The sequence below is a fragment of the Oncorhynchus tshawytscha genome, linkage group LG05, assembly GCF_018296145.1.
Source record: "Oncorhynchus tshawytscha isolate Ot180627B linkage group LG05, Otsh_v2.0, whole genome shotgun sequence".
Taxonomy (NCBI): Eukaryota; Metazoa; Chordata; class Actinopteri; order Salmoniformes; family Salmonidae; genus Oncorhynchus; species Oncorhynchus tshawytscha.
In genome coordinates this window covers 51,957,759-51,971,104 of record NC_056433.1, presented here as the reverse complement: position 1 = coordinate 51,971,104, position 13,346 = coordinate 51,957,759, and the positions used below count along the sequence as shown (strand labels likewise).

The window sequence follows — 13,346 nt, the reverse complement described above, 5'->3', positions numbered from 1 at the left end:
TGGGTTGTGGTTATGAAAGAAAATGTACTAAGCACTTTTGCCATCTGGTCTCAATGGATCAGTCTTTTAAAAATGTCAAAAGTTAGAGAAGCAGTATTGACCATGTAGCCTAGCCATTGTCTTTCATGGAGAGGAAAGGCCACAAAAATGTTGTTTTTGGCAGTCCGTGTGCCAATACACCAGGTTCCATCTTGAGTTTCACTATATTGTTATTGTCCTGCTTTCAAAGGAAACAACACCTACTTGTCCTGAGAAGCCTCTACTACGTCCTGTCCTTCATGTCAGCTGGGTGAGTTAGGGGATTACAGTACTACTCATTGAGTGACTTTGACTTGGACACGATGTTGCTTAGACTAGTGTTGGTCTATTCTGAAGCTCCATTATGGAACAAAGAGACCACATAACCCAATATATTTTATAGGGCTGAACATGATTACTTATTCAGGTCACTTTAGCAGTTTCACCCCTGGGCAGTTATCTCCATTGCTGCACCATTGAACGTTCTACATTCCAATTTGGATGTCAGAGTCTATTTTTATTTTTTTATGAATCAGTCAATCCAGGATGTGAATTGAAATTACAATTTATTGAAATTATTTCTTTCAACTGACTGAATTAAAAAGGAATTGACCTCAACCCTTTGTATGTTTTGGGTTCCCAAACATACAATGGCCCAAACATAGTATAATAATGCTAGTGTCTTTAGAAGACACCATTGAGATGACTGTGCTGGCAGACTCCATTGAGCAGCAGCTCAGCCCACCCATAGGTCTCAATGACTGTTGCTTTTTATTAACTCAGAGCTGCTATTGATCAAAATGGAGCCTCAGTTGGCTTCATGAAAAGCTATAAATCTCCCCCAGGCACAGGCTGTATCCACTGTCAGCTATATACTGACTGCATATTACATGTCACTAAGTGGTTATGTTGACTAGACTATCATTTCAATGCAAGAATGAATTGTGTTTTAAGTTGTGGTATGGTTTGCCCATTTAAGATGTGTTTTGGAGCGCTAGTCCAGCCATTCTCTATCTGTGGGTTACTGGTATGTCATCTGTTGTCGTGTGGGTAATACAGGGTAATACTGCTGGTTATTGTAATTGCAAGGAATGTGTTAAGCCTAAACGGTTTAGCATTAGTAAAGTTTATGGTTTCTTAATTATGAGTGTGGTCACTCAATAGTCTCAGTTGGGGAGGAATGGGTGAAATCCGACAATTTAGTGACGTCTTGGTCACACTGGAGCAGACAGAGTCAATTACCTCACTACCGCAACTTTCCACCCCGACTTGGACCAAAAACAGAGAAGGAGGGAAGGAGAGAGCAACTTGTGATCTAGAGAGAGACCAAGGTGTTGTCCACCATCAGGGTTTTGTGGTGGTCCGTCTACTTCTGTGGATTCAATACTCAACAACATACAGGCCTTGCTCTTTTTCAAACCTAATTTTGTTGCTCTGCTTTTGTTTTGGCCTAACTTTAATTGCAGCGGAATGAGTAAAATGAATAAAATGAAGGCCTACTTAAACTTCAGGCACAAGCAGCAAATATAATTGTTGTGTGTGACTAGGGCTGTGACGGTCTTGGAATTTGAGGTTACGGTAATTGGCCAGGCCAATGTACACATTGACCGACATAACCGTTCAGGGGAGGTGTAAAAAAAAAAAGAAAAAAGGGGGGGTCACAATTCTGTTTGTAACTTGTTTACATGGATATGCTTCTTAATTAAAATGTATTTTAAACAAGCAATTACACTTCATTACTATCATGGCATTTCATTATTATTTTTCAGGTTATTACTTCTAAATGTGAATCAACAAATGAATAAATGCCGGGTTGGAGAGGATCTTGTAACTACTGCTGCAGTCATTCGATGGCAGTGGTATTGACATATTGAGATAAATAATGTAGCTTAAACCTCTGAAAATAGGACTTTTACAAGATTAAATCATGACAGGAACGTTTTGATTCTTATTAAAGAGTCCAGACAGGCTACTTTATGAAACTTTTTGAATCGACATATACACTTACCATGAGTGTATGAAACATTAGGATTGAAACAATACCTATTGATGACTTGGCAAATACTACTGTATACACTGAGTCTACAAAACATTAAGAACACCTGCTCTTTCCATGACAGACTGACCAGGTGAATCCAGCTATGATTCCTTATTGATTTCACTTGTTAAATTAACTTCAATCAGTGTAGATAAAGGGGAGGAGACAGGCTAAATAAGGATTTTTAAGCCTTGAGACATGGATTGTGTATGTGTGCCATTCAGAGTGTGAATGCTGATTTTCATCTTTTGTCTTGCCCGAACACACACCCCCATAAAAGCACCCGTCAGTCAAAGCCACCAGCGTATGTCAGACACAAGCAAATATTTCTCCATTATTTAAAAAAATGTTTAAATCTAGGCTTACCTTAACGCTTTCCGAAATTAGGCTATAAGATAAATGATGAAGGGGACAGTTATGCTATAGTATGGAGATGAAACTGACAATCATTAACATAGAAACAAATACACATGTCCATAGCCTAGCCTATTCATCAACGGCACTGATTATCAAGGGTGTTAGAAAGATTTTTCAGACACTGTGAGGAACTATTATAATGCGTGAGGTGAAGAACAAATGACTGAGAAGCCTAGCAGGGCTCTGTCAACAGGACAGAGAAACAAGACATGCTCATTAACACATGGATGGTGAAAATGATGGTATGAAATACACCAAAATATTTTTTCTCACAAGTGTAGCAGGTTGTGAACTCTGTAAACAACTATTCCACTCCGAGAATGAGAATGGTAAATTGCTGTAATTAATACATGCATTAACAGAAATGTATGTAACCAAATAACAGGGATTAACAGTAAATGGCCTGTTTTACAAACAGTAGGCTACCAAATGGGCAATCATAAAAGTGCATTGTGGGCTGACACGGTATAACCTAGGCTACTATTCTATTTGCAGGAATAGGAGGGCGGTCATTTTTTTTTGTCCCGCCTAGGGCAGCTTATTGGCAAGGACCGGGCCTGATCAGCGTTTATTAGTCTATAAATTAAGAAAAGATTCAGTATCAAATTATGCCAGGTTGGAGAGGATTGGTGCATTGCCCATTTGACACAACATTAGTGCATTATAGGCCTCAGAGCCGGAACGACCTCGTCGACTGCTGATGAATAATTCATATATAGTCAGACACTTCCAACCTTTTTAAAAAGAAGACCGATGTATTTATTTACTAACAAGCAATGAAAACGTGTGTTTTAAAAATATATTTTTACTGAAGTGCCATAGCCTATAGCGCTCTACACCCTTGTGTAGCTAATCTACGCTGAACAAAAATATAAACACAACATGTACTTTTAGTGTGTGGAATGAAGGCAGAGTGTGTCTGATTCTAGGTATATGTGCATACTCATAAAATCCAGTTGACCTCAATTGGGGAGCCATGGAAACCAGGGAATGGGGAGTGGACGGGGAGTGTGTGCAGTTGCATCTAGGAGGATTTGGCTTTGTTTGTGATAGGGCTGACCCCATTTAGTCGACTAGTCGATTTGTTTCGTCGATAGGCTGTTGATCGACAGATGTTTTTAGTCGAGCAGTGACATATATATATATATATTTTTTTATTGCACACAAGATACCTGTCTGATTTGCTCCTCTCTCTGTGGACTAATCCATTAAGGAGGCCACGGTCCAAGAAAAAGAGGAGTGTGTCTCAGCTGCACAAGGCACGTCTCTCCAGAATGCGCCCTCTCCCACCATTTTGTGCATAGTCATTGTTTCATAACTTGTGTGCATTGTTTGCTGTGTCTGTCAATTCCCCATTACATATATCACTAGTAGTAGCCTACATTTTAACATTAATTCCCATAATTTCTAATCTGCAATGTATTTTTGTTTAGTTATGGTATTTCGGTTAAGACATGTATTATTATGATTTATTATTATTATAGTAATTTACCGTTCTCATTGTTGGGGTGGACACGTTGTTTGCAGGACTCACAACCTATGCTAGACTTTTGTTTGAAACGCTCCTGTCGATGTTGACTAAGGACGAGCACTTGTTCACCCGTATATAAGTAGGACTAGTCTACATGGTCTGCACACAAATGTAGACCAATAATGTAGGGACATTTTGATTTAGTATTTCTGATTGTCTTAACTACCACTAATGAGCTGTGGAGCATTACCCCCCCCCAAATGTCTTCACCTCAAACAGCAAGTAAACAGTGCCTGTTTTTAGAATCAATTGAGAATGACAATAGTTCCTAAAAAGTATTTGAAAAATATTTTCAGCTCGCTCTTTTTAATAATAATAACCACTCGGCATGAAAACGAAAAATATAATGCTCTGACCCAGTGGAAACGTCATAAAATACCTGATTTACTTCTTATCCCTTGCACAAATAGCCTACAGCTGTGTCTGTCCCGAGCTCACTGGTGCAGGAAACTGAGGCCCAGAATATTTTATACAATGATGCAAGTTTGCTAGCACAAGATTCCAGCCAACCCAGTTGATAGTTGATACGATGTTACAAGTTCGTTTCAGACAGGCCGATGTGATTTTATAGGATATTTATTTTTTCAGGATATTTTGTACCAGGCAGCCTGCTGGCGAACTTGTAACATCGTATCAACTATCAACTGGGTTGGCTGGAATCTTGTGCTAGCAAACTTGCAACATTGTATAAAATATTCTGGGCCTCAGTTTCCTGTTTTTATTAGTTGGCTTAATGTAGGCTATTTTTACATAGTTGACAATTTTACTAAAAGTTATTTTTAGATTTGTATAATTTTCATTTATACTGAACAAAAATATAAATGCAACATGTTGCATGTTTCATGAGATGAAATAAAAGATCCCACAAAAAGCATATTTATCTCAAATTTTGTTTACATCCCTATTAGTGAGGATTAATCCATCCACCTTTTTTTAAATTTTATTTTATTTTTTTACCTTTTATTTAACCAGGCAAGTCAGTTAAGAACACATTCTTATTTTCAATGATGACCTGGGAACAGTGGGTTAACTGCCTGTTCAGGGGCAGAATGACAGATTTGTACCTTGTCAGCTCGGGGGTTTGAACTCACAACCTTCCAGTTACTAGTCCAACGCTCTAACCACTAGGCTACGCTGCCGCCTGATGTGTGGCATATCAATAATCTGATTAAACAGCATGATAATTACACAGGTTCACCTTGTGCTGGGGACAGTAAAAGGCCACTCTAAAATGTGAGTTTTGTCACACAACACAATGACACAGATGTCTCAAGTTTTGATGGAGCGTGCAATTGGCATGTTGACTGCAGTAATGTCCATCAGAGCTGTTGCCAGAAAATGTAATGTTAATTTCTCTACCATAAGTCGCCTCCAATGTTGTTTTAAAGAATTTGGCAGAACATCCAACCGGCCTCACAACCACAGACCATGTGTAACCACGCCAGCCCAGGACCTCCACATCAGGCTTCTTCACTATCGGGATTGTCTGAGACCAGCCAACTGGACAGCTAATGAAACTGAGGAGAATTTTTGTGGGGAAGCCCTTTTGTGGAGAAAAACCCATTCCTATTGGGTGGGCATGTTCTGTGTAGATTTAGATAGAAAGAATGTAGATTAACCTCAGACAATGATGTTGCGATACAAAGACTTGGCACTCCACATGAAAAGTTTGCCGACCCAGCGGTTGCAAATTACCGGTAGCCGATTACCGGCAACTTCAGGATCGTAACTGCAGAATCTGCGTAGACCATCAGTAGTGGAAGGAGGAGGGTCGGAACAGTTTTTAAAAATTAGGTTATATTGATATCTTGCTCCCTCTTAAGTCATTTGTGTGTTATTTAATCAAACAGCATGCTTAAAGCATCAGACAAGTTGATTTTATTAAAACACATATGCTGTGTCATATATGGAAAAATACATGTTTTAGAATTTCGACCACTCAATTGGTTGAAAGAAAAGACAACTCTAGGTCGACCAAAGTTTTTTTTGTTGCCTAATTTGTGAGGATGATTGCATGAGAAAGTCAACAGTACAACATAGACCATAATACAGCCATCTCCCGAGTGGCGCAGCGGTCTAAAACACTGTATCTCAGTGCAAGAGGCGTCACTACAGTCCCTGGTTCGTATACAGGCTGTATCACATCCGGCTGTGATTGGGAGTCCCATAGGGCGGTGCACAATTGGCCCAGCATCGTCCAGGTTTGGCTGGGCTACTATTTACCATATATAAATTCTACAAACTGCAAACCCAGAGCAAGAATAGGTAAATAAACTATCAGTTTAAGCGTGTGATAGGGAGAGGTACGCCGGCCGGTAAGGTGAGGCTGAACTATCACACACAGTAGGCTTGTTCATTCCTGGTCTGTTAAGTTTAGACACTTGGGCTCATTTAGCTGATGGCCAGGAGGCACTGAGCGAGTGACCTTGAGGGAAGTGACTGATGCACGTGGAAATTAGCAAGAGGACAGGACACCTCCAGAATGCCTTTGTCCCATGACTCCCTCCGTCCCTCCCTGTCATCCACTACTAATGGACTCGCTGCTAATGGCTTTATGTGGCAAAAAAGCTAACAGATTACCTGGTCTGCTTAGTACTTCCCAGGACTGGTTGGTTTTTATTGTGATGAGTAGGCTATATTTGTTTATCCCCCTGCACAGCTTTGTAATACATGGGGATGGTCTTCACTGGTTCTGCCATGTAATCGACATGGTTCATTGACTAGACCTCATTCTCTCCCTAGGTCAGGAGCACATGGGAGTGACAGATCCCATTGGAAACCTCACCAGCGCCATATCTGCCTTGTAGGTTTCAAGGTCTTCTTCACACAATGACTCAATCAGTACTCTCAAAGAACTGGAAATTGGACCGAAGAAGTGCTCCAGTCACCACCATGCGATTTGAAGGCAACAAAATGGAAAAGAAACCAGTGAAGCTTGTAGCAAATCCATATAGATTACGACCAGTCAGTCAGACCTTAATGGTGGCGAAGATCTGAGGAAGGGTTCACCAAAAAAAATGCCTGGAAACCTGTGGCGTAATAATAACACATGGCTGGCTGTCTGAACGGCTGTAGGCATGCAGAAGCAAAATGGCTCTAGTCTAGTAAGATACAAGGGGAAACGAGCCCACTGTTCACAGGGTAAAATGACAGGGGGGCTTTTATAAAGAAAACAGGAACGGAGGAAAGCCTTAGGGTCTGCCCGGTAACAAGGAGGATAGGCACCTCTCTCCTCTCACTCTAACCATCTGCATTGTCAACATTCTCAGTCTCAACGTGGTTGGATGTAATGTATTTTTTTTTTCTTTATGCAATGTTCTAGCCTGCCTGCAGAAGGATTGCATTGGCACGTTTTGGCTTGATCATCCCTCAGCAAAGCTGTGTGTGACAGAGGGAGCGAGTGAGTTACAGAGAGCTGGAGGGGAGGAGAGGGAGGAGGGCTGGCTAAGTCACTTGGGCAACCAGAGGAAGCAGGCAGGCAGACTTTAGCACTGCAGCTTAAAGGAGAAAAACATATTCAGAGAACATGCAGATTCTCCTCTTTGCGGCCCTCTGTCATCACATCGCCTACTCCCGTTGCCTTTCACACCTGGTGTAGCCTATAACGCATTCTTATTCTAAATGAATGTATTTCTATAGGCCATTCAAATTGCACTATTACTGTCTGCGTGTTACTCATGTTAAATAGACAAGCCTAATAATAACAATGTCGGTGTGAACCACTGTCAGCTTTAAATGCCTCAGTCAGTCAGTGTATTGACTCTTGATGTAATCAGCCCACTGGCGTCTAGTGTTAATACTCCTAAGAGTGAACTGAATCAATCAAGCCAGTAGTGTGTTGTGTTGTGTTGTGCTATCTGAGCTCCCCTCTCAGTCCTTCATTATGCTAAGTGGCGAAATTGGCTACAATTATGGATCTATTTCAGGCCAGCTGGGGAGAACAGAACAGCAGAGCTCACTGATTACTTCCTTTGTTGTTTACGTCTTCACATCGCATGGTTTTATGGAATGGTAAAAATGCTGGAGTGGGACTGGGGATGGGTGGATGGTACGGATTACCAGGAGGAATGGGCATGGTATAGTGATTTGGTAACCATCCCCTCCACTACCTGCCCCCCACTGTTTTTTTACACTTAACATATGGGACTATTGTTTGTTCTTTCTAACACTAATGATGTGAAGTAATGGAGCCCCTTGTAGGACTCACACTCTCTCTCTCTCTCTCTCTCTCTCTCTCTCTCTCTCTCTCTCTCTCTCACACAGACTATTCTGCTAGAAAAGCACACATCACAGAGGTAATGTACTTGCTTATTTTACTTTTATTTAGCCCATATGACCGTGAAATACATTTGACTCTTCCTTCCTGACATGCCCTTTACGTTAACCCCCCTCTCCTCACTGTGATCCTACACACACCATTTTCCTATACTCTGTATGGGTTCTGACTGCTACACACACCTTTTCCCTATACTCTGTATGTGTTCTGACTGCTACACACACCGTTTCCCTATACTCTGTATGTGTTCTGACTGCTACACACACCATTTCCCTATACTCTGTATGTGTTCTGACTGCTACACACACCATTTCCCTATACTCTGTATGTGTTCTGACTGCTACACACACCATTTCCCTATACTCTGTATGTGTTCTGACTGCTACACACACCATTTCCCTATACTCTGTATGTGTTCTGACCGCTACACACACCATTTCCCTATACTCTGCATGTGTTCTGACTGCTACACACACCGTCTCCATCTACTTTGATCCCCATGCAAGTCAATCCTCATGGTGTGCGATCTCAGTTTGCTACACTCTATATAAAGACTTCAGCATCAGTATGCTCAGGGGTAGTGAGGGAATCTCCATAGGGACTGCTATGGTTATAAGCCCCTTCCATGTTCCACTCTGCCCTGTGATGAGAAGCACCCACTCTTAATTTGGCTGCGTAATCTGGGAGGATAGAGGTTAGAAAGAGGAGCTTGAAGGGACACTCAGTCCACTCAGAAGGCTTAGTGACACATTTACAAAGCGTTCACACCTGTGTCAAGTTTGCACTTGTGATTTTCAAAGGGGAATACAGGACAAAAGAAATCAAAGCTGAAAAACGTGAAGCTGTCCTTGTACCTCTATTGATATTCAGGAAAAACTCTAGATCACCTTGACTCCACACACAATCAATACATTTTAAGTTCAGGCTATAACACTCTACAATGTGGAAAAAGTCAAGGGGTCTGAAGACTTTCTGAAGGCACTCACTTTCACATACTCTGCTGCTACGCTGTTTGTATATCCTGATTGCCTAGTCACTTTTACCCCAATCTATATGTACATATTACCTATATTACCTAAACTGCCTCGTACCCCTGCACATTGACTCGGCACCGGTGCTCCTTGTACAGTATAGAGCCTCGTTATTGTTATTTTATTGTGTTACTATTTCCTTTTTAAGTAAGTAAGCATTTCACGGTAAAGTCTACACCTGGCGCATGTGAATACATTTGATTCGATTTACCTTTTGTTCCTCATTTGATGTGTTTATTATTGAAAAGAACAGGTGGAAACTTCACACTGGTGCTGCAAACGCTTAATAAACACTAACCTCAGGTGTTCGTGTTGTTAGTGTTGTCAGCCCATAGAAGTGAGTATCGGTCTAAATATGTGTCTTAACCACTCTGCTCCATCCTCTGGCCAACAGCTGCCTGGTGTCTCGGGTCTACCAGGCCAGGGGAAGAGGATGGGCCACAGGGGAGTGGACGCGTCCGGAGAAACCACCTACAAGAAGGTAGGCAGTCGGCACCATCTCCCCAGATTTTAGCCAGTCAATCAATTAATTAATCAAGCATATAGGGATCACATATAGTGCCTGCGCCTTTTACAAATGCCTCACAGCAAAGCAGCCAAACCCCCAATAGAACAAGCCAAGACATTGGCAAGGAAAAACTCCCTTGGTAGGCACTTGGCAATGGTCCTTTATGCACAGTTAGGCTACAGCTGTGTGCAGGCAAAGCAGAGAAGGGACATAGCTCTGTAAGCCTGCACACTGTACTCTCCACTTATACTATATGTTTTATGGTCACATACACTTGATAGGTGCAGTGAAGTGTGTTGTTTTACAGGGTCAGTCATAGTAGTATGGCACCCCTGGAGCAAATCGGGGTTGAGTGCCTTGCTCAAGGGCACATTGACAGATTTTTGGGGTATTTTTTATATATGTGAGAAGGCATAAAGAAAAGACACTGCAGAGCAATCCGAGTGTGTCTCACAGATAACCACTACTCCGACCCGATTCATCCACCCTGTCTGTCTTTAGCACGTTACACTATAGGTATTCTGGTTTGCGTGTCTGAGTGAGTCAATGTTTTGCCTCTTTAGTGTAGAATTCAGTCCCGTCTGAGAGCTGAGCTAATGGAGCTTGTAAATCGTAAGATTTCTCAATGAATACAAATGAGTGGTAGTCCACCAAGCTCAGAAATGTCTTAAGTATTTCCCTAACCCCCACCATCTCTCTCCTCTCTCCCAGACCACGTCCTCCGCCCTGAAAGGTGCCATCCAGCTGGGCATCGGCTACACGGTGGGCAACCTGAGCTCCAAGCCTGAGAGAGACGTCCTCATGCAGGACTTCTATGTGGTGGAGAGCATCTTCTTCCCCAGGTAACCACACCATCAGGGCAGCACACAGCTTTGTGACATTATTAGAATGAGGCCTTTCAAATATATCTGAGATTTCTGACTGATCACAAAACTGATCCTAGAGATGTTCTTTTGATGGTAAGTCGTTCGTTATTTACACTAGAAGGATTCCTTCATAGTGGCGCAGCGGTCTAAGGCATTGCATCTCAGAGCAAGAGGCCTCACTACAGTCCCTGGTTCAATTCCAGGCTGTATCACATCCGGCCGTGATTGGGAGTCCCACAGGGCAGCGCACAATTGGCCCAGCGTTGTCCGGGTTTGGCCGTGATATGCCGTAGTTGTAAATAAGAATTTGTTCTTAACTGACTCACCTAGCTAAATAAAGGTTCAATTGAAAATATATATTTTTAACCTTTATTTAACTAGGCAAGTCAATTAAACAAATTCTTATTTACAATGACAGCCTACCAAAAGGCCTCCTGCGGGGACAGGGGCTGGGATTAAAAATATAGGACAAAACACACATCACAACAAGAGAGACAACACTAGATAAAGAGAAACCTAAGATGACAACATAGCGTGGCAGAAACACATGACAACACCACATAATTAATAGCAACACCACATGACAACGACATGGTAGCAGCACAAAACATGGTACAAACATTATTGGGCAGCACAAAGGCAAGAAGGTAGAGACAACAATGCATCACGCGAAGCAGCCACAACTGTCGGTAAGAGTGTCCATGATTGAGTCTTTGAATGAAGAGATTGAGATAAAACTGTCCAGTTTGAGTGTTTTTGCAGCTCATTCCAGTCACTAGCTGCAGCGAACTGAAAAGAGGTGGGAGCCAGGGATATGTGCGCTTTGGGGACCTTTAACAGAATGTGACTGGCAGAACGGGTGTTGTATGTGGAGGATGAGGGCTGCAGTAGATATCTTCGATAGGGGGGAGTGAGGCCTAAGATGGGTTTATTTAATCGTCAACTAGTGGGTCTTGCGACGGGTATACAGAGATGACCAGTTTACCAGGAGTGTAGAGTGCAGTGATGTGTCCTATGTGGCGCAATGGTTGCAAATCTGATGGCCGAATGGTAAAGAACATCTAGCCGATCTATAAATGACATCTCCGTAGTAGAGGTCGACCGATTAATCGGAACAGCTGATTAATTAGGGCCGATTTCAAGTTTTCATAACAATCGGAAATCGTATTTTTGGGCACCGATTTCATCTTTTTTTTTATATGTTTATTTAACTAGGCAAGTCAGTTAAGAACACATTCTTACTTTCAATGACGGCCTAGGAACTGTGGGTTAACTACCTCAACAGATTTTCACCTTGTCAGCACGGGGGAGCCAATCTTGCAACCTTATAGTTAACTAGTCCAATGCAATAACGACCTGCCTCTCTCTCGTTGCTCTCCACAAGGAGACTGCCTGTTACGCGAATGCAGTAAGCCAAGGTATTACTAGATTGCTAGTCTGAGCATACAAGTATCTCAGTATCTGACTGCGTTTCAATTCAAACAGCACTTTTGTGCAGCAGCTCTTTGCTAAGAGCCTGTTTATGACTTCAAGTAGTTGTTCCCCTTTAGCTCTGCATGGAGCCTAGTAGTTGTTCGCTGCATTTAACGATGGTGGCTGTTGTCGTTGTGTTGCTGGTTCGAGCCCAGGGAGGAGCAAGGAGAGGGACGTAAGCTATACTGTTACACTGGCAATACTAAAGTGCCTATAAGAACATCTAATAGTCAAAGGTTAATGAAATACAAATGATATAGAGGGAATTAGTCCTATAATTCCTATAATAACTACAACCTAAAACTTCTCACCTGGGAATATTGAAGACTCATGTACCTCTGTTTTGGAGGTGTTCAGAACAAGGTTAAGGGCAGAGAAAGCTTGTTGGACACTAAGTAAGCTTTGTTGTAGAGCATTTAACACAAACTCCCATATCTAAAAGCCTTTCTCCTTCTCTCCTGGTCGCAGTGAAGGCAGCAACCTGACTCCAGCCCACCACTTCCCAGACTTCCGCTTCAAGACGTATGCTCCTGTGGCCTTCCGCTACTTCAGGGAGCTCTTTGGGATCAGGCCTGATGACTACCTGGTAAGAACATGTAACTCTATCCTTTTTCAACCATGACAACAGACATGAACACATAGCATGGTGTCACCATACATTAGATATCCAGAATGAACAGAGGAGCATTCATTTTCTATTTTTTACTTCTATTTTTTACTTAACAATTATTGTTCTTAACTTCTCAAAGCATTGTTGGTTAAGGGCTTGTAAGTAAGCATTTCACTGTAAGGTGCACTGTTGTATTCAGTGCATTACAAATACAATTTGATTTAATAGGTCAGTGTTGAGGAATGGTTTTAGGGTAGCTAGTGCACCAATTCCTGATCCCACTTTTTATTTTGTTTTATTTATTTAACCTTTATTTAACTAGGCAAGTTAGTTAAGAACAAATTCTTATTTACACTGACGGCCTACCAAAAGGCAGAAGGCCTCCTGCGGGGGCTGGGATTATTATTATTATTTTTTAAATAATAACAAATAGGACATAACACACATCAGGACAAGAGAGACAAAAACTACATAAAGAGAGAGCTAAGACGACAACATAGCATGGCAGCAACACAACATGGCAGTACAAACATTATTGGGCACAGACAACAGTGCAAAAGGCAAGAAGGTAGAGACAA

At 41.8% G+C, this 13,346-nt stretch overlaps 1 protein-coding gene across 4 annotated transcripts in view; it reads left to right on the top strand.

Annotated features, from left to right (window-relative positions):
- The window catches only part of pip5k1ca (phosphatidylinositol-4-phosphate 5-kinase, type I, gamma a), a 79,581-nt gene that overhangs the window by 28,937 nt on the left and 37,298 nt on the right, over positions 1 to 13,346 (top strand). For 3 of the 4 annotated variants that reach the window (XM_024421285.2, XM_024421286.2, XM_024421284.2), the window contains exons 2-5: positions 8,268 to 8,299; positions 9,706 to 9,792; positions 10,531 to 10,661; positions 12,627 to 12,744. In XM_024421285.2, coding sequence (XP_024277053.1) covers positions 8,268 to 8,299; positions 9,706 to 9,792; positions 10,531 to 10,661; positions 12,627 to 12,744 — 368 coding nt within the window. Of the gene's footprint in view, positions 1 to 6,746; positions 6,808 to 8,267; positions 8,300 to 9,705; positions 9,793 to 10,530; positions 10,662 to 12,626; positions 12,745 to 13,346 lie in introns of all 4 variants that reach the window. The other variant, XM_024421287.2, reaches the window with a different exon arrangement.